Raw genomic sequence first — 24,896 nt, 5'->3', positions numbered from 1 at the left:
TACTACTCATATCATTAAGTACATCTTTTAACAAGTACTGTATTTTGGACAACTTAATATCTAAGATACAATATCTTACCTGGGATCTTTTGGAATATTCATACACAGCATCTCTTCTAATTAACATAGTCCAAGATATATCTCTTGCTACGTCTCTATGAATTTGAGAGGGTTGGTATGCCTGTTGTGTAAAATAGTATCTTGAATTTTTTTCTTAAACAAAAAAATGACACTATGGGGATGTGTTTTGAGTGGATGGGCTGGTCTCAGCTGCCAGCCTTAGACCTGAACTGGTGAGTTGTGCTGCTTTTGTTCGGCTCCCTGTTTGTGGTGGTGCCATGTTTTTGTAGTGGGTGTCAGTTTGCTTATTGTGTGGTTTGGAGGGGTTTACAGTGGCTGATTTTTTAAAAACTGTGCTGTGGAAGATTCAAGTGTTGAGATCTTTTTCTTTTTCAGTAACAGGAGAATAATTTCCTTTGTTAAGGGATAGAAAATGTTATTGATTTGTTGCCCCCCACTGACTGCATTGAGAACTGCAGCCTCTACTGACAAACAACGGCTGCTGGAATTGGATAGGTCTAGTATGGGTAGGCAACCTCGGCTCTTTTATGACTCGTGGACTTCAGCTCCCAGAATTCCTGAGCCAGCTGGGGTAGGCAACCTCGGCTCTTTTATGATTCATGGACTTCAGCTCCCAGTCCGTGAGTCATAAAAGAGCCGAGGTTGCCTACCCCTGGTCTTTCTTACCTCTCACCTCTCTCAGTCCCCTATCAGCCCTCCAGGCATTTAGCTAAGCCAGTGTTTCTCAAGCTTAGCAACTTTAAGAGGTGGGGAATTCAGCTCCCAGAATGCCGGGCGTCTCAACATGAATTCTGCAGCGTGGCTGCCTGGAGCATTCTGGGAGTTGAAGGCCCATCTTAAAGTTGCCAAGGTCGAGGAGCACTGAGCTAAGCCAGTGTTTTCCAAACTCGGCGACTTTGAATCCCGTGGACATCAACTCCCAGAATGCCGCAGCCAGCACGCAGGGATGCCGGGGCTCAGCGGCCACCCCGAGGCTGAGAGGCGTCCAGCTGAGCTTACCCGCGGCCGCGCCCCGCCCTCTGACGCGGCGGAGGGCGGGACTGCGCCGGCCGCGTCCCTCGCAAACCTCGCGGCAAGGGCGCGCGGGCCCGCTCTTCTCGCGAGAGCCGCCGTTGTGGGACGGGCGGTAGGGCGACGCGGAAGTGGCGGGCGGGCGCCGTTAGCCGCCTCGCGGGGCTTCCCGCTCCCTCCTTCCCGGCGGCCGCTCCGCTTCGGCCCCTCCGCCCCCCTGACCGGCCCGGCCCCGGGAGGCGGCGGCCCCGGGCGGGGCGCCGCGGTTTGCCCTTGAGAGGCTCTCCGCCGGCAGCGACCTTCAGGCGGCAGCGGCCCTCGGTGCAGGCTGAGCGGCGGCGCCGGCCGCGGGGTTTCTGCTCGGCGCGCCGGTGGCCCCGGGCGGCCGCTCGGCGCGAGGCCGGGTGGAGGAGGCGGGCGCCGCCGATGAGGCCCCGGCCCTTCCGTCGCGCGCGGCGGTGAAGGAGCCGTTCGGCCCGGCCCATGGCGGGGTTCGGCAGCAACCGAAGGGGCGGCCGCCTGCCCTCCTTCCTCTTCGCGGCGCTGCTGCTGATCATCGCGGCGCTGGCCTTCAACGCCTGGAGCTCGTCGTCCCGCCAGCGGGCCCTACGGGAGGAGGCGGCCGAGCTGCAGGGCCAGGCCAAGCGCGGCGACGTGGCCCGGGGCCGCCTGGAGAAGAGGAACTCGGAGCTGCTGCTGCAGGTGGAGTCGCACAAGAAGTCCCTGGAGCAGCAGGAGGCCGATCGCAGCCGACTGAGCAGCCAGCTCCAGGCCAGGGACGGCCAGGTCCGCAAGTGCGAGGAGGGCAAGGTGAGGGTCCCGCGCGGGGCAGCTGCCCTGCCGGGCTTTGCAGGGGAGGCAACTCTCCCGAGCTGCTGGGGAGGGGAGAGGAGAGGTGAGGGTGGGAGACGCCTTGCCGATTGAATACGGGTGCGCCTTCCTTCTCTTCACCTAATTGATGGCGCCCCCATTTCAGAAGCAAGAGATTCTGGATGCGGCACAAGACGAAAACAGTGTCTAAAAACATTACCAACAATACACGTAGTCTTTGACTTACAACAATTCATTTACCGACCGTTCAAAGTTACAGTGGCACTGAAGAAAGTGACTTATGACCGTTTTTCACACTTACAACCTGTGCAGCATCACCACGGTCACATGACCAAAATCCGGATGCTTGGCAACTGGTTCATATTTATGACGGTTGCACTGTCCCAGGGTCACATGATCCCCCTTTGTCATCTTCTGACAAGGAAAATCAACGGGGAAGCCAGATTCACTTAACAACTTTGTGACTCGCTTAACAACTTCAGTGATTCATTTAACTTTGGCAAGAAATGTCATAAAATGGGGCAAAACTCACTTAACAAATGTCTCACTTAACAGACATTTTGGGCTCAATTGTGGTCATAAGTCAAGAGCTACCTAATTAAAATGCTGTAAGCATTTAAAGGGATATTAAGAGTAATGAAGCTTCCCCACCAGTTCCCCAATCCCTGGGATCCCCAGCCCTGCTGACAAAGTTCAGTATATGCTTTAGTTCGTTATTCTGAAACAAGGATGGGTTGTGGGATTTCAGTCCATACTTCAACTATACATATAAGAAGCACCCTGACTTCTGCAAATTACTTCTCAGGCGATCAGTTTAAAATACCTGCCTCCTCTTAAGAAGCAAGCCATAAAAATAGCATGTAATTTGTAAGACTTCAGGTGAGTTACTTTTGTTTAAGCCAAAGAGAGAGAAGGAGATCTGAAAGTCTCATCCCTCCAGGAGGTCTTACATTCTCAACCTAATCTCTGAGGCTCTCAGAGTGAAGCCATACACAAGAGAAGATGGCCTGCCCCTAGTCCATGGGTGTCAAACTCAATTGCATCACGCAACATATCGTGACGTTTTTTACCTTTGCAGAGCCAGGGTGGGCGTACCATGCACGTGACGCATCCAGTCCATGGGCCACCAGTTTGACACCCCAGCCCTAGTCAGAGCTGCTTTCAGAATCATTCATTCTAGAAAATTTTACTATCAGGATAGGGATCTGTACTACTTTACTACTTACTTTTTGTTTTTAGGTGAAACTTCAGAGCAACATATCATACCAGATGGCAGACATACATCGCTTAAAGGGTAAATGTACTTGGTGTAAACATGATTTTATAGCCGAATAACATACAGCAGTAAAATGTAATACCAAGTAGGCAACGTGCTCTCTTGATGTTTTGAAAGACAGCTACAGGTGTAACCTCCTACTTTTTGTGGACTACTGTAATTTCTCTTTAAAATATTTGGCTACATGAGTATTATAAATTTACTAGAATATGTGATATTACAAATAAATAGGCAGAATCTCTGAAAAAAATCCATTATCTTCTGGACTTTTATATAAATATTTTTTTTATTTGATTGTTTTTACAATTAAGTGCCTAGTAGACAATGTGATGACTGAGTCCATTAGTGATTCTCTGGTACATATAAGCTTCTTCAAACTAAGTCCAATATTACACCCTCCAGTACATCTTCTCTTCTGGTAATAGATATTTTTCCACACTAAGCAAATACAGTTCTTATTGTGAGTAAATATACAATTGCCTATCAACATTTGTTATATTTTTCTAATAGTATCAGTAATCTCCGTTTAGAATATCTTTTCTAACTAAAGCATATCTTAATTGTATTTGCACCCAATATCCACTTACTCAGTCTATATCCTATTTTTGCTTTTTTCAATTTTAATTCCCCATCCATGTTCAAAATATCCCAATCATTTATAATTTCAGAACAAGTTATTTTTGGGTAACTAAAAGCTCCCCTTATTCAAAGTTCTTAGCATATTCTTAATTCCCCTTTTCATACCAAGATATGATATTCTGATTACAAATCCTATCTATCTAGTTATAATAATACTTCTATTTCTAGCAATCTATTCTTAACCATATTCAAGGCTTTTGCCCAGGTTCGCCTGGTGCGCCAGTTGCGGCCCTATCTGGACCGAGATGCCCTACGCACAGTCACTCATGCGCTCATGACCTCCCGGTTAGACTACTGCAATGCTCTCTACATGGGGCTGCCCTTGAGGACCACTCGGAGGCTTCAGCTGGTGCAGAATGCGGCCACGCGAGTTGTGATGGGAGTTCCCCGATACTCCCATGTAACGCCTCTCCTCCGCGAGCTGCATTGGCTTCCGGTTGCCCTCCGGGTGAGATTCAAGATGCTGGTGATGACCTATAAAGCCCTAAATGGCATGGGTCCGGGTTATCTTAGGGAGCACCTGCTACCAGCATCAATCTCCCATCGTCCTGTGCGCTCCCACAGGGAGGGCCTCCTTAGGGTGCCGCCAGTCAGTGAGTGCCGGCGGGTGATCCCCAGGGGGAGGGCGTTCTCTGTGGGCGCGCCTGCCCTGTGGAACGACCTCCCTGTGGAACTCCGGACCGCCCCCGGCCTTCGTTCGTTTCGCCGGGACCTAAAAACCTGGTTGTTTGATTTATCTGGCTTGGACTGAGGGGTTTTAAATTTTCGGGGCCCCCCAAGCGGCATTTTTACAAAGTCAGCTTATTGTCCCCAACAATCTGGGTCCTCATTTTACCTACCTCGGAAGGATGGAAGGCTGAGTCAACCTTGAGCCTGGTGGGACTCGAACCTGCACTAATTGCAGGCAGCTGGTGTAACTTAAGGAGGCATTAGCCCACTGCTCCACCAAGGCTCTATAATTATAATTGGTAATATAACATCCCCTCAAATAGGTCAAAGCTTCTGTTTTCTTCAGTCTTACTCTAGCTTTCTTCCTTTGCCAACTAACTTTCCAAGTCAATGCATTTGGATCATCAAATAATTTTTCCTCTATTTTTGTGTATATTATTTGAAAAAAAGAAAAAAAGAAACAATGAGCCTTGGTGGAGCAGTGGGCTAATGCCTCCTTCAGTAACACCAGCTGCCTGCAATTAGTGCAGGTTCGAGTCCCACCAGGCTCAAGGTTGACTCAGCCTTCCATCCTTCCGAGGTAGGTAAAATGAGGACCCAGATTGTTGGGGGCAATAAGCTGACTTTGTAATAATGCCGCTTGCGGGGGGGGGGGAAGCCCTAATAAGCAGGCATATACATAGAATGAAGGCTATTGCTAAGCACATTGGTTTGTGCTTAAATTGTAAGCTGCCCTGAGTCTTCAGAGAAGGGCGGGATATAAATGGGATTAAAAAAAATTAGTTAAACAGCCTCCCTCCTTCTCCAGTTCCCCACAGTTCTGTTAACGGCTTTATCTTCCATTCCATCAGCTCTCCTTCCTTATCCTCCAGTATGTTCTGAAACCTTGGTTTGTAAAATGTCTTTTCCATTTCCAATATTATCATTGTGAGTTCTAAGTCTTTTATCTGAATCTGGTTGTTAGTTTCTTTGTTTAGATTCTCAATGTTTGTGTCAGCATTCTCTAGTTTTTCTTCTATTTTCTGGGTTGCTGGTTCCTTCTCTGTAGTTATTTTCTGAGTTTGTAGATTTAAATTAGAAAACTGTTCTTTTATCTCCTTTGCATTATTTTTAATCTCATCATGAGCTAAAGCAATTGTTTCTTGTATTAATTTCAACATGGAGAGAATTTCTTTCTGTGGTTCATCAATATTTTTTTGGTGATATGGCAAACTGAGGCTTCTGGAGACATTTTATTTTTTGTAAGTAGCCTTTATAAATTTATCCAACCAACTAGCCATTCTTAAATTTCTCCTAAGCAGATATAAGTAAAATTCAAATTTTTCTGTCAAATGAAAAAATAACCTTTCTGTCCAGGGAGAAAAAAGAAACATTAAAGGTTGTTTAACAATCAAAGATTTATAATCCAAAGTGTTCCATCATATCAGACAATAGCGTATGTTTCTTCTACAGGAAAATAGTTCCACAATACAGTTCTGAAAGTAAGTATTTGTGTTCTTAGTTCAGACAGGCCAATTTTAGACTTAATATTATCATCTCTGCCACACAGATAAGCAGCCCCCAAATCTGTTCCTTTTTCTCAGCTGCAATTCTCAAAACTAAAAACTTCAAGGCCAGCCAAAGTCTTATCTAGCTCTGGGCTTCCAATCAGGTTTCTTTAAGGCTTAAATAAGTTGTAGTGCTGTAATCCATCACTAGGTGTCATCAATGCCATTTTTCAGTTTTTAAATCCAAAACTTGTAAACTTTTCAAGTCTTTTTTAAAAAAAGATCTTAAAAACACATATTTATATTCCAAATTAGTCTTGTAGGTTTCTCCTTTTTCCCCAAGTAATTAATTTGCTGCTTTCTTGGGGGAATGGGGTGGAAATTCTCTTTCCCTCCTCGGGGGAAGTGCTTTGGGCAGATTTTCAGGAAGAAGACTTAAAGTCATAAAGAGAGACTTAGGTCTCACCCAGTTTCATCCATGTTGCTGTAAGATTGCTTGATAGTGCTTGTTGTCTTCCATTGACAGCAGCTTCTAGCCAGTCTTTCCCCTGCCAGTTTGGAGGGCTTCCTCAGATCAAACGGGAGGGCTGCTGCCCCCCTGCGATCAACGAGGGTCCCCTCCTTGCTTGCCGCCTCTACGGGGTGACTTTCAACCTTTTCCAGGGTTACCCAGCGGTGCGAAATCAAAATGCGAGACAGAGCCCCATCTTTCTGCACCTCCATTGCCGTGATGTCAAAACCGGAAGCCATCTTCTGGACTTTTTTAATGGGCCTCAAATATAAAAGTAACAGCCTCTATTTTGTAATAAAGTAGCCATGGAATAAGAATTCAGAAAGGTACATCATTTTCATTTTACTTCAGTAAACATATTTTCATTACTATTGTAGAAAATTAATCAGCAAAAAACAAGGCTAAGTTTAAAGTATGGAGCATTTTTTAAATTGTTCAAATGTTTATACTTCGGCTTAGAACAACTTGCAGAATTGCGTCAAGAATTCCTACGACAAGAGGACTATCTTCATGAATACAAGAAAAACAATACACAACTTCTTAAAAGATTGGAGTATGAAAGGTGAGGGATTAAATGTGAATAAAAGTAACCTAGTTATAAGACATTGCTGCGAGGTCAGCTCATTTGTTTATGAGCTTTAGGATCAGTGTTGAGTATTATTTTAACATTAATGTTCCTTCGCAATTGTTATATAAAGTAGGTTAAGATGTTTGGCCTCAGCCATATTGTTTGATGGGTCAATGCAGCTTTATAATTATTAAGGAGAAGGAGAATGGAACAAGTTTTGCTTTGCTTTTTTGTAGAAATAAAATCTGCAAGTAGATTGCAGTTCTCCAAAGTCAATAGACAATGTAAAATGGTCAATTTACTGGTGCTGCAGTAGGATGGGAGTGAAAAATATATGCCACTCTGCTCAGGTTCGTGACTCATCAAGATTTTTGTGAAGGAGTGCCTCAAAAAAGTTGTCAATCTCACAACTCTCCTATTTGTCTGTGATCTTTAATTGGGTGAAACTGTATCAAAGGGCAACAATTTTTAAGCAACGATACCTCAAGTTGGGCTAAGTTACAGAATGAATCCAAAATCTGAAACCTATGACTCCCGTCAAATTGAAATTTGGCAAATTTTATAAAATATTTTATGATGTAATGCAAAATGTAAAAACCTTTCCCTGTGGTCAAGTGTTGATCTTTGTACTATACAGTTCATCCTAGCGTATTTTCAAGGCAGATACATGTCTCGTTCTCCCTGAATTTTGAAAAGAACTTTTCAAATGCACTAGAAGCTCTGCCATTTTTGACAGCATTGAGGAAATTGGTAAGGAAGTATCTCTGAAAGAATGACCCAATAGATATCGGCTTGTCTTTCATGTAAAGGCCTTTTAATATATTCAGTGTGCTGTACAGAAAAGAACTTTACTAGGCAGATGATAAATAATATAGTGGGGAGCCTAGAAAACCTGTGAACCTCAGTTCTTAATTCTGCTCTCCATCTCGGTTCTAGTTTTCAATGTGGACAACAAATCAAGGAACTAAGAATACAACATGAAGAAGACATGAAAAAATTGGAGGACCAAGTTATGCAGGACCAGAAGGTACATAGTTCTCTTTGGGAAGGATGAATCCAGGAGTCAACCACCTGTTTTTGCCCCCTCCCAACATGGGTATAAGATGGGACTAGCAAGGAGCAGACTTGGCGACGCTAGTTGCTGTATCCGGGCAGAGTTTTTATTTTTTTAAACTTGGGCTGTAGAAAGTGGCGAGGCAAAATTGAAAAGAAAGCAGGATGATTTCTATACGTTGATCCCCAAAATGAAATACGAAGCGTTGGATTAAATGAAAGATAATTTAATATTTTCCTTGTAAGTTTAGCTTTTAATCCTTAAGGAACCTTTTCACGGCAGGCCACACACAGGAGCCAATTCACCAAAGACATTGAGAGAGGATTGAGTGAGAGTCCAAAAATAGTGAAGGCAACTCAAAAGCTGAAGGAAGTTAAGAATGAAGCACCGTCAACCAACAATATATCAGATGGCAAAGGTCTGTCTGGGACAGCTGTGGTAAGGCACCAGGGTCCCTGTGGCACTTGTGAGAGGGTGGCAAATGCTTGCCTGGCACGTTACTTGGCCAGGCTACAGACCTGGTGGCACTGCACAGTTCCATCAGCTGGGGGTGGGGGTGGGGTTAACCTGACTGCAGCAGGACATGGGAGGTGAGGTAACTTGGTACCTCTGTTACCGTCCCAACTCCCTTCCGTCGAACAGTCTGAAGGCACCCAGTCATTGAGCTTCAGTGGATGGTGCAACAAAGGGAAAAATATCTTGTTCTGACAGAAAAGAATAAACCTGGAGATGACGCAGGCATGCCTGGAATAGAAGAGAATGACCCTGCCAAAGGTGAAGATACACTCACTGGTTGGTATCTCAAATCTAATGTTTTTCTCTTGCATTTCTGCTCACTCCATAGACAGATATTTGAACTGATAAATGGGACCCAGGATGGCGATGTTTTCCTTACGCATGCAGTAAAACACATTTGCAGCCTTATTTCTGGGTTCTTAATTATGTTGTTTTTCAGTTGGCATTGACAGTTGGCACTAACCGCTTAATGTCCCATTCTGATCTGAAATAGGAGAGAGATGGGTTGTAAGGCAGGACTCCTGGTTAGGAAATGTTTTTAAGATCTTCCTTTGTAAATGGGTTATAATAAGAGGAGTCTTTTTAGATATTTTTTGATCCTTAAAACTTATGAGACATTGCTGTGTTGACGGAGGACTTCTATGTACTGTCCAGTCCCAAGTTTGAGGTAATGTATATTTGTTAATAAATGCAGCGTTTTTTCACCAAATCTGGAATTGCACATTTTTATTCATTGGTTGTTACTGCTGTCGGATGCTATAATCAGCAAACCCTTCAGGGCTACTAGGATACAGAGGTGATTCTCTGATTCCCCCAGGAACAGGGATTGTGACCATTATAACTAGGGAGATTTATGGTGAACATCTTCATTTGCTTTGAGCCATAGCTGGATCTGTAACAGTCTGTCTCCTCTTGCAAACATTGGCCTTTACCAGAATTATTTTTTTGGCTTCTTTGAACCAAGCACTAAATAATTGCTTTGTAATACATGTAATTAGTTTTTACACCTGTTAGTCATGGTATGAATTTATGTTTTTAGCTTTGAAGAAGCCACTTTTTTCAACTTCTCAAAATCAGCATCAGCCTGGTGGGAAAGTTTTCACAGAAAAAACCGATACTCTAAATCTAGCTCCAGGTGAGATTATGTGTACTGGGTGAAAGTCTTGCTGATTTGCGTTCATCAAGAGCTTTATGCATTTTTCTCTGTGTCCTTGAACTCTGACTATGTATTTTTGTCTGCTCCAGGTGCAATACTGGAGGGTAATACTGACATGGTAAACCAGGTACCCCCAAACTACCTTCAGCGTGCAATTTCTGATCACACATTGGACATTCAAAGAACCAAAAAACAGCTTGCAAAACAGGCTTCCAAGGAGAGAGTCAACAACTTTCAGAGAATGAAGCAAAGTGAGTCAGACCATGATCATTGAGCATAAATGCATGTGTTATCTCAAGTTCATTAAAACACCTAATATCTACCAGCTGACTGTTATAAGTATATTTGTATTCAGATGTCTTTGTTTTTAAAAATCTTAGCCATTAATTGCTGCACTGTACACTTATCTCAGAAACTCTGAGTACGGCCTTCTAGACCTCCTACTCCACATGCTAGGGAAGCTCATGGTCCACCACAGTGGTATGAGGTTTGTAACTCCATCATCCTGCAGTGCTGTGATCAGAGCTTCGTGTAAGTCCTATCCAGAAATGGATTCTCAGGAAACAAAGGAAGTGTACTCTGTAGTGTCTGTATGTCTGTATGGATTGCACACAGCTAACGTAAACTGTCTGCTGGAAAAAGTATAACAAGCCCTAGGATAATTAGCCTCTCTTAAGGGACTAATGAATCGGATGTTCAAATTTGAGATGGCCATCAGGGGTGAGTTGGAGGGTTCCTGCTCTTTAAACAAAACAGAGTAACCTCTCATCTCGCATAATGATTGCCTTCTTCAGACTCCTGGGTTCATGATGTAAATTTGTGGAAGTTGCAAATCTAAATCATGAACACAGAGGATCTGTAGACCACTTTTACGCTGCCTGATGTCAGTGTGCATGATACCACGTGCCTTAAGAAAAACACTGCAGGAGAGTGATATGCATGGGAAGATGCCAAGGAGAAAGCCACCAGACTCCAGAAAGCTACCCACTTCAAGTTTGCCAGAGAGCACCTAGGTCAGGGGTAGGCAACCTTGGCTCTTTTATGACTCGTGGACTTCAACTCCCAGAATTCCTGAGCCAGCATAACTCCCATAGTTGGCTCAGGAATTCTGGGAGTTGAAGTCCACAAATCATAAAAGAGCCAAGGTTGGCTACCCCTCACCTAGGTGATCTTTCCAGCCACTGGAACAGCATTTTGTGGGCAAATAAGGAAAGAACGTATTAAATGGGTTGGAACTGGGAAATGTAATGTTTGGAGAAAACAAAAACTGCATTTTAAAGAAAGAACCTTATCCCTGCCGTGAGGTGTGGGAGTTGAAGAATCATAGTCTGGAACAGCTGGGCAAAATCAGCAAGATTTTTCAATGGGGACAAATTCAGAATCTAAGCTCTGGGTAGGGAAAAAAACAGCAGGTGAAAAATGAAGAAGGCCCTATAGGGCAGGAATCCATGTCAAAAAAATATCTGGTGCTTTTGGTGGTTCACAAGCTGAATATGAACTAGCCGTGTGATTCAGCTGCAAAAATGCAAATGCAATATTAGCCTACACTAACAAAATTTAGTCAAGGAGAGAAGCAACCTAGAACTAAGGAGAAACTTCCTGATAGTTAGAACAATTAACCAGTGGAACAACCTGCCTCCAGAAGTGGTGAATGTTCCAACACTGGAAGTTTTTAAGAGGAGACTGGACAGCCATTTGCCTGAAATGGTATAGAGTTTCCTGCCTGAGCAGGGGGTTGGACTAGATGACCTCCAAGGTCCCTTCCTTCCAACTACTACTACTACTACTACTACTACTACTACTACTACTACTACTTCTTCTTCTTCTTCTTCTTCTTCTTCTTCTTCTTATTATTATTATTATTATTATTATTATTATTATTATTATTATTGATGATGATGATTCTGTGTTGGTGAAAATTATTTATTTATTTTTTATTTATTTTTTTTATTTTAATTCTATTTATATCCCGCCCTTCTCCGAAGACTCAGGGCGGCTTACAAGCTTAGCAGTAGCCTTCATTCTATGTATATGCCTGCTTATTAGGGCTTTCACACACACCCCAAGCGGCATTATTACAAAGTCAGCTTAATTGCCCCCAACAATCTGGGTCCTCATTTTACCTACCTGGGAAGGATGGAAGGCTGAGTCAACCTTGAGCCTGGTGGGACTCGAACCTGCACTAATTGCAGGCAGCTGGTGTTACTTAAGGAGGCATTAGCTCACTGCTCCACCAAGGCTCTATATCCCGCCTTTATTATTTTTATAAACAACTCAAGGTGTCAAACATATCCAGTACATCTTACTTCTACTTTCCTCACAACAACAAACTTGTGAGGTGAGTTGGGCTGTGAGAGAGTAACTGGCCCAAAGTCACCCAGCTGCCTTTCTCGGCTAAGGTGGGATGTGAATTCACAGTCTCCTTTCTAGTCTGGAGCCTTAACCACTAGGCAACCTCGGCTCATTTATGACTCATGGACTTCAACTCCCAGAATTCCTGAGTCAGCTATGCTGACTCAGGAATTCTGGGAGTTGAAGTCCATGAGTCATAAAAGAGCCAAGGTTGCCTACCCTTGCACTAGACCAAACTGGCTAGACCAGGGGTCGGCAACCTAAAAAAGAAAAAGAGCCACTGGGAACCGGTTCCATCACAAATTAAAAAAAGAGGGAGCCGCGTGCGTGTGTCCATGCACGCGCATGCGCAAAAAGGTTTTTTGCGCATGCGCGGACGCACGCGGCTGCCATTTTTTTCAAAATGAGATGGAACCGGTTCCCGGTTGCCCGATGGCGACGGCCCGTCTGCAAAGCTGCCGCTTTCGGCAGCTTTGCAGACGGGCCGCGGCAGCTTCCGCAAAGAGCGGCGCCCCTGCCCATTCCGAGAGGTGCGCGCGCACCTCTCCGAACGACCGGAGGTGCGCGCGTACCTCCGCGCGAATGGGCAGCGGTGCCGCTCTTTCAGGAAGCCCGCCGCGGCCCGTCTGTGAAGCTGCCGAAAGCGGCAGCTTAGCAGACGGGCCGCGGCAGCTTCCGCAAAGAGCGGCGCCCCTGCCCATTCCGAGAGGTGCGCGCGCACCTCTCCGAACGACCGGAGGTGCGCGCGCACCTCCCCAAACCTTTGAGGAGGTGCGCGCGTACCTCCGCGCGAACGGGCAGCGGTGCCGCTCTTTCAGGAAGCTGCCTGAAAGCCGCTCTTTCAGAAAGCGGCAGCTTCCTGAAAGAGCGGCACCGCTGCCCGTTCGCGCGGAGGTACGCGCGCACCTCCTCAAAGGTTTGGGGAGGTGCGCGCGCACCTCCGGTCGTTCGGAGAGGTGCGCGCGCACCTCTCGGAATGGGCAGGGGCGCCGCTCTTTGCGGAAGCTGCCGCGGCCCGTCTGCTAAGCTGCCGCTTTCGGCAGCTTCACAGACGGGCCGCGGCGGGCTTCCTGAAAGAGCGGCACCGCTGCCCATTCGCGCGGAGGTACGCGCGCACCTCCGGTCGTTCGGAGAGGTGCGCGCGCACCTCTCGGAATGGGCAGGGGCGCCGCTCTTTGCGGAAGCTGCCGCGGCCCGTCTGCTAAGCTGCCGCTTTCGGCAGCTTCACAGACGGGCCGCGGCGGGCTTCCTGAAAGAGCGGCACCGCTGCCCATTCGCGCGGAGGTACGCGCGCACCTCTCCAAAGGTTTGGGGAGGTGCGCGCGCACCTCCGCCCATTCGGGGAGGTGCGCGTGCACCTCTCCAAACGGGCGGTGCCACTCTCCATTTGGAGAGGTGCGCGCGCACCACTGCCCGTTGGAAGAGGTGCGCGCGCACCACTGCCCGTTGGAAGAGGTGCGCGCGCACCGGGCGGCTGGGAGCCACAAGAGACGGCTCAAAGAGCCGCATGCGGCTCCGGAGCCGCAGGTTGCCGACCTGTGGGCTAGACATTTGTCTAAATATCGTGTCCCATTCTGGGCACTGCATTTAAAGAAAGACTTTGACAAATGGGAACAGCAAGGATGGTAAGGGAATGTGGGTGGGAAAAACATCTGAGGAGCGGTTGAAGGTGTTGAGTACAGCCTAGAGAATACTATACGGAAATGTGATGTATGTCTTGAAGCATTTAAAGAGGTGTCTGTCAGCAATAGGTACAAGGAAGAGTTTAGTCACCAACATGACTGACCCGATTTTACAACCTTGTTTACAGTGAGGATTAAGCAAATGGTTTGTTGCGGGTGTGTTTTTGCTGAAAACCAGAAATAAAGGCCTGTTTTCAGCAAAACAAGCATAAAACATGGTCATGTGACCTTAGGATGTGGCAAATGGCCATAAATGCAGCCCAGTAGCTCAGCACCAGAAGTGCAGCCATGTGACCACGTGGTGGTGGGAACTGTCGGAAGTTTGAATCCAGGTTGTAAGTACCTCAGGAGAGGTCGGTCATAACTTCAAATGTTTGCTAAATGATTGTTTGTAAGTTGAGGACATGGAGGAGGGTGCCTGTTAAAGAGAGGCCTTTAAACAGAGCCTGGACGGCCCCGTTTGGGATGCTGTGGAAGGGGATTCCTGCACTTGAGCCGAGTGTTGGATTGGATGATCTCTAGGTCCCTTCTACAATTACATTCTGATTTACCGGGCTTAGATAAAACTGATCTGAAGCTCAGCTCTTGACACTTTTTGTAGTGAAACGTAAAATGCCATTTTTGTATATTTCAGTAATAATAAGATGGATAAGATATTCAGTAATAATTAGTTGGACAAAAAGGCCAAATCCAGTCTGGACACTTGGCTGGCTACGCAATGAACCATAATAACAGATAACAGAGTTGGAAGGGACCTTGGAGGTCTTCTAGTCCGACCCCCTGCTCAATCAGGAAACCTGATAGCATTTTGGATAAATGGCTGTCTGGTCTCTTCTTAACCTCTAGTAGGATAAGGATAGGATAGGATAGGATAGGATAGGATAGGATAGGAGAACAGAACAGAACAGAACAGAACAGAACAGAACAGAACAGAACTGAATGATTGGACACAAGGAATTTGTCTCCGGTGCATGATGTGATCATCATCTATCATAAATCACAAGATACAATCATAATCATAAGATAAAAACAAGTGATAAATCATAAGATACCAATAGGAGAAGTGGTAGGAAAGAAGAGGTGAAAAAGATGAGAAGATGACAAGGATAATAGCAATATTGCATGCCGAAACAACTAGTTAATACCCACAACTTCTGGAGGCAAGTCATTTCACTGATTGTTCTGTCAAGAAATTTGTTCTTAGTTTTAGGTTGTTTTTCTCCTTGATTAGTTTCCTTCCATTCTTCTTGTTCTGCCTTCAGGTGATTTGGAGAATAGCTTGACCCCACTCTTCTTTGTGGCAGCCCCTTAGATTTGCAAGCCAATTCCAGCAACTGTTCTTTATAAGTTTTAGCCTTTAGTCTCCTAATCATCTTTTGACCCAAACTGGATGCAATATTCCAAATGTGGTCTTACCAAGACATTCTAAAGTGGTACTAACATTTCATGTTATCTTGATTCTATCCCTGTTAATGGAGCCTAAGACTGTGTTGGCTTTTTTGGCTGCTGCTGCACATTGCTGGTTAATATTTACCGTATATACTTGAGTATAAGCCGACTCGAGTATAAGCCGAGACCCCCAATTTCACCCCCCAAAACTGGAAAAAGTTGTTGACTCGAGTATAAGCCGATCCGCCGTTCTGCAAGCCTCTGCTGCCAGCAGAGGCTCGATCCGCCATTTTGCAAGCCTGAATACACAGGAATACCCTGTGTGGCCGCGGTTCTCGGGGAAGCCCTGGCTGTCCGCTTCCTCGCTCCACGCTGCCATTCGGGGCCCGCGCGTTCCCTGGGCAAATCGCGGCGCCCAGCAGGCGAGGAAACACGCCCGCTCCAGTCGCCCCCCCTTCCCTCAGGAGACGCGAAGCAAGTGACCGCCCGGAGCTTACCGAGGACTTGCTTCGGTGCTTCCAGGATCGCGCGCACCTCTCCCAAGCCGCCGCCGTCCGGAGACCTGCCGAAGTTTGGGGAGGTTTAGGGAGGTGCGCGCGCACCTCCCCAAACCTCCCCAAACGTCGCCGGGTCTCCGTTCCTCCGCGCCCTGCCTGCCTGCTTCTTTCCGCTGCGGAAAGAAGCAGGCAGGCAGGGCGCGGAGGAACGGAGACCTGCCGACGTTTGGGGAGGCGCCCAAACCTCCCCAAACGGCAGGTCTCCGTTCCTCCGCGCCCTGCCTGCCTGCTTCTTTCCGCTGCGGAAAGAAGCAGGCAGGCAGGGCGCGGAGGTCCGGAGACCTGCCGACGTTTGGGGAGGTTTGGGGAGGTGCGCGCGCACCTCCCCAAACCTCCCCAAACTTCGGCAGGTCTCCGGACGGCGGTGGCTTGGGAGAGGTGCACGCGATCCTGGAAGCACCGAAGCCTCGGCCGCGCACAAGTCCTCGGTAAGTTTTTTTGTTGACGAGTATAAGCCGAAGTGGAATTTTTCAGCCCAAAAAGTGGGCTGAAAAATTCGGCTTATACTCAAGTATATACGGTAAGTGATTGTCCATTAGGACTCCAATATCCCTCTCGTAATTAGTACTATTGGGCCAAGTACCACCTATTCTATACCTGTGCATTTGGTTTTTCTTGCCTAAATGAAGAACCTTTTATTATCATTGAATTTCATTTTATTAGATAGGGCCCAATGATCAGGTCTGTCCAGATCCTTCTGTATCTTGAGCCCATCTTCTGGAGCGTTGGCTATTCCTGCCAGCTTGGTGTGTTTCCCTTCTATCCTCTTGTCTAAATCATTGATGAAGATACTGAAGACTACTGGGCCCAACAGAACCTTGTGGTACCCCACTGCATTCTTCTCTCCATGTAGATGCAGTTCCATTAAGGACCACGTGTTGAGTGCAGCTGGTCAGCCAGTTATGACTCTGTCTGGTGCTGATGCTGTCTAACCTGTATTTTTCTATGCTATCAAGTAGTAGGTTGTGTTCTACTTTATTAAATTTATATTATAAATATATAATAACAAATCCCAGGTCTTTGGGAAACTGATTAGGTGGGTAAAAATGCCAAATCCAGTCTAAATATCTGGCTGACTGTGTGACAAACCATAATTTATAGTCTTTAACCAAAATAATTTATTCCTTCTAAACTTCCACTCTTCAAGTCAACACTATTTCTTAATCTGAACTCTTGTTGGATTTCTTAACATTATCTAACATTGATATTCTGAATGATCAAATCAGTAGATACACTAATTCAAACATATTGCGATTCTTTTGCTCGGGTTGGGAATATCTGATGATTAAATTGCTTATATCGTTAAGGCTTGAACACACATCTCAGCAATAGAGTCTTGAGTCATGCTCTGTCAGGAAGAATGGAAGAATCCCTTTCCTTCATTTAAAAAGTACTTTGAGCATTTGTAAATATTCTGCTATAGTTTTAGGACATAGAATGGTAGAGTCTAAAGAGGGAATGAAGTTTTTAAACCATCTTTCCTTTTCAACCTTTTTATTCAGCCTCTCCTTGCATTTTCAGTGTTGAGGAAACAACTGAATATTGCGGTGTTATAAAAAGTAAATCCTGGAAGCGCAAAACAGATACAAAAATAGTCAAGTCATAAAAAGGCACCATTAATTGCTTTCTTGCTTGTCCCTGGAACAAGAAGCACAGAAATGGCATGTTCAGATTCACTGTTCCAGACAACAATATCTTCTAGGAGACTCCTGTTTCTATGCCTGTCCCATTATTTCCTTTCTTTTCCCTAGGTGTCACTGTTGTAGTTAAGTATTTTTCAGAAGTAGATTTTGCTTACAAGTCATGCTCAATCTTGCATTCTAGGATGTTCACGAATACACCCGAGTCACACTTGGCCTTCTGAAACTTGATGAAACCAGCTTTCTCCTCTGTGGAGTTAATTGATGCTGAGAAGACCCTCTGTGGCACAGCTGCATTTCCTGGGCTCTAGTGGGCCAAGCAGATTCAAGCATCTGTCAGCAAGTAGAACTTTTTATAAAAAGCTCTCGGAATATTTTTGGCTCCAAAAATGAATACCCACTCAGAGCTAGCCTTGTTTGCAATGTTAAACTAGTACTGAAAATTTAGAAAGCCAGGAATTCTTTGCTGCTGTTGTTTTTAATTATAGCTCTTTGGATTTCACAAAGGGATGGAGTTCGACAGCTCCACTTATCCAGAGCCTCAGTAAATGCACTGGTTTGCCCGTTCCTTTGTCTGGGTTCTCAGCCTGCCATTATTAGCCCCCCCCCATCTGCTCTCACCAAGAGGATGGAAGGGGAAAAAAGGATCCTCCCTAGGAGAGCAGAACTCTCCCCACCCTCGTGCAGGACCTACTGGGAGAGAGCCAATGTAGTTCCGGAAGGAGCATCGGAAAGAAGCCTTTTTGGGGCTTCCTCTTTTGGGGCCCTCCTGCTTTGGGCCGGGGCTAAATACCCCAGCCTCTCTTTCAGAATAGAGCATGTCTGGAGACATTAGGTCACCCCAGCCTCAAACTCCCAGCAGGGGGCTGGTGGTGGTAGAGCTGGAGAAAGCAGCAGGTAAAGTCTCTTAACCTTTCATCCTCACAGCTTCCCATCAGTGGAAGCATCTTTCCTCGGTTTTCAGATAGTAAACTTGAGAACTTGAACAGGTTTGGTTGTTTTCTATCTTTGTAGATAATTAGAAGTAAGAATTACATTTTTATTTATTCACCACAAATTTTCGTACAAAATTTATGAAAACCCATAGCACGTATACCCTTTGCTTGAATGTTTCTTAGGTACGTGAGAGAGGGATTGGACTCCAATCCTAGCTGTGTTAGGTGCTGAGTTTATGAGGGATGCTTTGGAGGAAACGCTGGAAGGGTTTGCAGGTGGACTTCTCAAGTGCCCCCGGCCTCCTCTTGCCTCCTTTCCCCATCCGGTGACCTGCCTCGGCTCCCATTCATCCTCTTAACAGGGCACTCCATCTTGCAATGTACAAGAAGTTACAGAGTTTTCTTCAGTTTAATTTGTTTTCATTGTGAAATTATGTTTCACAATTTGTACTTTTCTAAAATATTTGGAATTTTCTATAGGCTGGAGTATCTTAACTATTGTAAATTTAGCCCAAATGACCAGAGGTTTTCATCAGCTCTGATAAATGGAAGTCAAGGTATATTTAAAAAGTATTCAACCGGTATAAATTGCCTTCATTTAAAGCAAGCATTTAAAATCTCTGCATGAAAAACACAGCAAACTGAGCCTTGAAAAGTAACTGTTCTATGACAAAAACAGGATTGGTACGTGAGATTTTGGACCCATCTTGCTAGTTATTTAGCCAAAAAAGGCAGTAGTGGTTTCCCTCACAACAGAAGTAAGGATCTTGGAACACGAAGTGAAAGGTCTACTCTTGACTCATATTGTGATTTTTTCCCTTATGAAGTTCTGTATAAAGAATACTCACCTTTCTGGGGTTTCTGGTGCTGGAGGAGCTGCAAGTTCCTTTTTGCAGCTTCCCGAAGGGCTGACACTGAGGGCTTCCCTTCAATCTCCCTCTGTTCTCTCTGCCCCCCTCCCCCCTCCTCCTGGCTTCTGACGGATCCTTTGCCTACTTCACAGGCCGGTTCTTTGATGAGAATGAGTCCCCCGTTGATCCTCAGCATGGATCTAAACTGGCGGATTATAATGGGGACGATGGGAACGTGGGTGAGTATGAGGCAGACAAGCAGGCTGAGCTGGCCTACAATGAGGAAGAGGATGGTGATGGTGGTGAAGAAGACGTCCAAGGTGAGCTAGGGCCTTATCTCCATCCCATTCACTTAAATTCATCATGTAAAAAAAACCTCTTGGGATTTGTATAGAGTTCCATTGTTTGGCTGGTAGGAAAAGTCATGCTCTGACTTTTGGCACCTGAGATTTGTATCTTTTTTGTAGTAGTTTTGGGATGGAATATTTCCAAACTTGAAACTCTTTTCTTGAAACTGCTTTTCTGAATCACATTTATTTATGAAGTTCGTGTCATGGTTCTGACAGACAGAGATGAATAAAGCAGAACTCAGAGGCTTGCAAATTCCTCAAAGAACATGTTTATTAGTTACAAAGTATTGGCACCTCAAAAGTGGAACCAAGTCTGGAGACACACATATCAATTCCCCAATACAAAGTTAAAAATTCCCACCCCTAAGCTGTGCAAACAACTACGTTCTCCAATCTTCTTGGGGGTTTTTCACAACGCCTAGCCTGCAGTCTCGGGAGCAGCCGATGACCTTGGTTCCCACGGGACAAAAGATTATTTTGACTAGCGAAGCACCTGGCAACCCCCCCCCTCCCTCCGTTCTATGCGGCAACTGAAAATGAGTAGGAAAAATGGCTGCAGCCATGCTCATTTGTAGTTGACAGTTTGGCACTGTGTGTGAAGGGGAAGACTTGGAGAAAATCCAGTTAGTATCAACATTCTCCATTTTCTCGCTGCTAAGGTCTAACAAGATGTATTTTCAAAAGTCGTATCTGACACCCTACTTTTCCTTGCTCATAGAAATGATTCAGATAGCCTTTGTTATCTGTGGTTCCACATATCTGAGGCTGGTAACTAGAAACCCTTGGTCTCTTAAGCTGCAGTGATGCTCTCCGAATAGATTTACTCTCCTCACTACCCATATGCAAATCAAATGGACTTTGCCCCGAATGCTCATGGCTGGATTACGGCAGCTGGCCAGGTTACCCAGTTCTTCTCTCTATCCTGACGGGTCTAAAAGAGGGCAGTTTACTCAGCGTGGGACCTCCCTCAAACTGTCCCTGTCTTTTGCTACCACCAGTCCTTGCCCTGTCTGCGCATTATTTGGGAAATCTGCTCGTAGCTCATGGACTTGCCAGGGTTGACTTGTACCTCCTCATGCAAAAAGGCCTCCGTGGTTGTTGAGAACCTGACCCCATCTGCCACACCCTGAATTCAGCTTGGGATTCGGATTTCTCAAAATTAAGAAAGGCACTAAAACCATTTCTTTTTTGAGGGCCTTTGAATAATTTAGGTACCATCTTTTCATGCAGGATTCTTACTATATGAATATCATTGCTGAATATTATTTTAACTGTTGTGAGCCATTCAATTTACTGTGATTGTACATTTTAAGCCATTATCTTAAAGTAGAATCTAGTGCAGGGGTAGGCAATCTTGGCTCTTTTATGACTCATGGACGTCAGCTCCCAGAAAGAGCCAAGGTTGCCTACCCCCAATTTTCTAGTGGATTATTTCTCCAATTAGTTGGTATTGCATACTCTGCCTAGTTATAGACAGATGAAAAATAAAACTATTGCATACTACTACTAAACAAAATGTTGTCCTACCTTTCAGTATTATTGTTCCACCTCTGGAGCACCACTGCTCTGGTTCCCCCTGTACAGCAAACAGAGACTATAAGTGACGCCATAATAACGTGAAATTAATTCACATTCTCAGATCCGCATAAGGCAGTCAGTAGCTGCTGGACCTATTCCACTTGCCGTCTGCTCTGCAGTTTTTCATTGATGGATTTTGTCCTTCTGGTGAAGCCTGTTGCTTGCATGGATCTAGCAGCTGAATCTTAAACTGGAGTATAGAATTGAACTTAAAAGTACTTTGCTTTGGAGAAACTAGCCGGGAATTTGAGCCCAGTATAGCACATATGTAGAGTAGACTGTGATCTTTCAAAGCAAGCAAGGACATTTTGATTAGTCTTCAAGGCACCACAGAGTACATTTGCTGCAGAAAACTCCACAAGTGTTCATGGATTTAAAAATCCACCACAGACAGAACAAGCCACTAGTATATAAAAAGATCAAACCTCACGCCCTTATAGCAGAGGTCCCCAACCTTTGGGGCACCAGGGACCGGTGCCATGGAGAAAGGTTTTTCTGCGGACTAGAGGGGGTGTGGTTTTGAATACTACCTGCATCCCAAGGATGGAGCTTTGCTTGTTTGTGCAGCCTCCTTGCTGGCATGCTGCAGACCGGTGCCGGTCCATGGACCGGGGGTTGGGGACCCCTGCCTTATAGCATTGAAAATGTTACTTAGTTGGGCAATAAAATCTCTGCAAGAAAACAAGTTCAGAGAGCACCAAGGACTTCACAGTTCAATCCTTAGCTTCAAATTTTGTCTTCTATTGGACGTGGAAAGGATCTAATAGGATGAGAGGGGCACATTAAACGATGAAGCGAAAGTGAGGTTATAAAACACAAGATTGCTGGAATGTCTGGCTAAGTCAGGGGTGAGTAATCAGCAGATGGCACGAGCCTTACTGCAGCCAGAGCAGCTGGGTCTCAAAACTGGACCCATTTGGGAGGAAGCCTGTAAGGCAAAGGCAGGCAGGGGCACTCGGCTTTATAAAACATAAAGCAAACCTGGGCTTTATCCCCTTAAGGCCAGGCAGGGGACATCTCAAAATCCCATGCGCTGGTCGTGTGACTCTGGGGCTTAGGATGGAGAAGCTGCCACTTGTTATGGCCTCGTCCATAAGGGTCATTGGGGAAACCTGGTCTCAGTCTTTTTGGTCCAATTTCAGAGGGCATCTTTCTTCAACCAGCTTCTTCCTGCACACCACATTGCATCCTGTTCTGTTCAGTTTTGAGTCAGATAAACTGAGAAGCCCCAACATCTTTTACATAACTCATTTCCTCTCTGGTTGTTAGATAGGAAAGGAAAAAAACCTAAAACCAACTGGTCCAGTTTTCTGTTACAGACAGGTCTGATGGGCAAATGGGTGCATTGTTTGATTCCCAAACCAAGGTGAGGGGCTGAGAAATCTGGACTCATCAGTTGCGTTGATGTTGCGGTACCACAGCACCCCAATCCCAGCCAGGTGTGAAAAGGAAAAGGCAGCCTTTGCGGCTAGGTGCTCCTCCGTGCCCATTTGTAGGAGAGAAATGAAGGTTGGTTTTCCTCCTTGCCTTGCAGATGATGAGGAGCGGGACCTCCAAATGGATCTGGTGGACTATGGGAAACCACGCTTTAATGATGTCCTTTAAAGCCCCAATGACTTTCTCCTGAGAGGTTCTGCAAGTCTTCAGTGTTTGGGGCAAAAGAACCAGGAAACCAGAGACAGTGCGCTGTTCGACGTGAAACCTTGGAAGCACAAGGTAAAATCCAGTGATGTGCGCCTAGTGGGTTCCAGCCCTTTGCAAATAAAAGAGGTGCTTTGTCCTAGGAGATGAGGAGTGGGTTAGTTACTGGACTGGGCTGTAAGACTGTTCTTTATCTGTAATCTTTGTGTTAAAAATTAACATTGCAAAATAATTTTACATGTTTCTGAAATAAAGTGAATGTGTACAGTTTGTATCTCATATATAGTCATGACTTCATTGCAGAAAAAATATAGATGGAACATTGAAGCAGCAATGTATTTAATTCATGCAGGCAAATTGTTTTCTCTCGTCTTGTGACTTGTATTTTATGGTAACATTTCATTTTGAAAAAAATAAGACTGAAAATAGATTATATGTGTTTATGAAAGAACTTTGTTTAACACAACTCTCTGCAAGATTTATGTGGCAGTGAAATCATACAGGAAGCTAGCCCTTGGAGAATGACTAACCTTTCCCATAGCAAATGTTTTGCAAACGTATTCTCATTTTATATATTTTTATTAGGCTCTAAATCGACAAACAGTATTTTGAGCATTGAAAAGCTATATTCGTTAACCCATGTTTTTCTTTACAGCAGAGGCCTTTGATTGTATGCAGTGATAGATTAATTTATTTAAACTTGCTTAAAACTGCAATCTTGGATTTTTTAAATTCATTCCCCTCTAAACCCGTTGTGTCCAGCTCCTGAGTGATGCTGTTCTCTTTTTTAACGAAAGTACGGCTGGAGGGGTCCTGCATGAAAATGGAAGAGGGGTCCCCAGTCATGCAGTCACTGCTCCTTGGTGGAGCAGTGGGCTAATGCCTCCTTAAGTAACACCAGCTGCCTGCAATTAGTGCAGGTTCGCATCCCACCAGGCTCAAGGTTGACTCAGCCTTCCATCCTTCCGAGGTAGGTAAAATGAGGACCCAGATTGTTGGGGGCAATAAGCTGACTTTGTAATAATGCCGCTTGGGGGGGTTTATGAAAGCCCTAATAAGCAGGCATATACATAGAATGAAGGCTACTGCTAAGTTTGTAAGCCGCCCTGAGTCTTCGGAGAAGGGCGGGATATAAATGGAATTAAAATAAAAAATAAAAAATGCATGTTCGGTGAAGGGCATCGTCTGTTCCCCGGGGTGGGCGGGGACAGATGGATCCAGCACTTTGGGATGTTCACAGCAGTGGTTGTGTCCTGACAGTGACAGGCTGTTAACCCTGATGATTTTATCAATAAGGGCTACTGTGAATAAAATGTTTAAGTCCTATATGTCAGGGTTGATTGTCTCGCACTACAGATCATTCTTGTTCAACAACAGTGATTGGGAGTGGAAATTCCCAATGCCATCACTAAGCAATATAGTCATAACTTAACTTTTAACTTTTGTATTTTTTGTTTTAATCACCCTGTAAACTGCCCTGAGTCCTTCGGGAAAGGGCGGTATATAAATATAATAAAATAAATAAATAAAGAACAATGTCACATGAATGTGCTACTTAGTATGGCAGTTTCAATATTTTTGGTTGCCATTGTTAAATAAGTTCTGTGGTCTTGCCATTCCCATGGTTGCCATTTGTAACTGCCTTCCCAATTGACTTTGATTGCCGGAAGCCAGCAGTGAAACTCACAAATAGTGATTGTGGAACTGTGGGATGTTGCAACATTATAATTGAGTTGATTGCTGAGCACCCGGATCGAGATCACATAACTGCAGGTATACTTGGACCATTGTAATTAAAAGGACCAATTATAAGCACCACTTGGTTCAGTGCTGTTGTAAGTCAACTTACTGAATGAGTAGTCATTAAGCGAGAGCCACCTATATTTCTGGGCTCAGGTTAAAGTTCATTTTTGATGAATAAAATTCATTTGTGATCACTGCATTACACTGAATTGCATTAGAAAAGTATTCATTTCTGACAATTAAAATAGAAGTTTCTGCCTGGGATTCTTCTGAGCCATCAGACAAAAGCAGGGTCCCTCAAGGGGACCTGTTCTGTCTGCAACTTTTTTTCCCTATGCTATAAAAAACTGCTGGGTTTACACACAAATATAAGGCTGAA

General features: G+C 45.0%; 1 protein-coding gene across 4 annotated transcripts; it reads left to right on the top strand.

Annotated features, from left to right (window-relative positions):
• The first annotated feature begins 1,206 nt into the window (after nucleotides 1-1,206).
• Nucleotides 1,207-23,053, top strand: GOLM2 (golgi membrane protein 2). 4 transcript variants are annotated; one of them, XM_081337368.1, is made up of 10 exons: nucleotides 1,207-1,902; nucleotides 3,163-3,217; nucleotides 6,965-7,067; nucleotides 8,010-8,100; nucleotides 8,410-8,545; nucleotides 8,839-8,919; nucleotides 9,683-9,778; nucleotides 9,889-10,050; nucleotides 19,358-19,525; nucleotides 22,668-23,053. In XM_081337368.1, exons 1-10 carry the CDS (start codon nucleotides 1,576-1,578, stop codon nucleotides 22,736-22,738), a joined length of 1,290 nt encoding a protein of 429 aa, XP_081193494.1. In that variant the 5' UTR covers nucleotides 1,207-1,575; the 3' UTR covers nucleotides 22,739-23,053. The 4 variants fall into 4 exon arrangements, with proteins under 4 accessions (XP_081193494.1, XP_081193495.1, XP_081193493.1 ...); XM_081337369.1 differs by having other exon boundaries at nucleotides 8,407-8,545; nucleotides 19,358-19,444; XM_081337367.1 differs by having other exon boundaries at nucleotides 8,407-8,545.
• The last annotated feature ends 1,843 nt before the right edge of the window (nucleotides 23,054-24,896 follow it).

Source organism: Vipera berus (assembly GCF_964194415.1).
Source record: "Vipera berus genome assembly, chromosome: 12".
In the NCBI taxonomy this organism is placed as follows: domain Eukaryota; kingdom Metazoa; phylum Chordata; class Lepidosauria; order Squamata; family Viperidae; genus Vipera; species Vipera berus.
The sequence above is the reverse complement of the archived record's forward strand: the minus strand, read 5'-3'. Positions and strand labels throughout refer to the sequence as shown.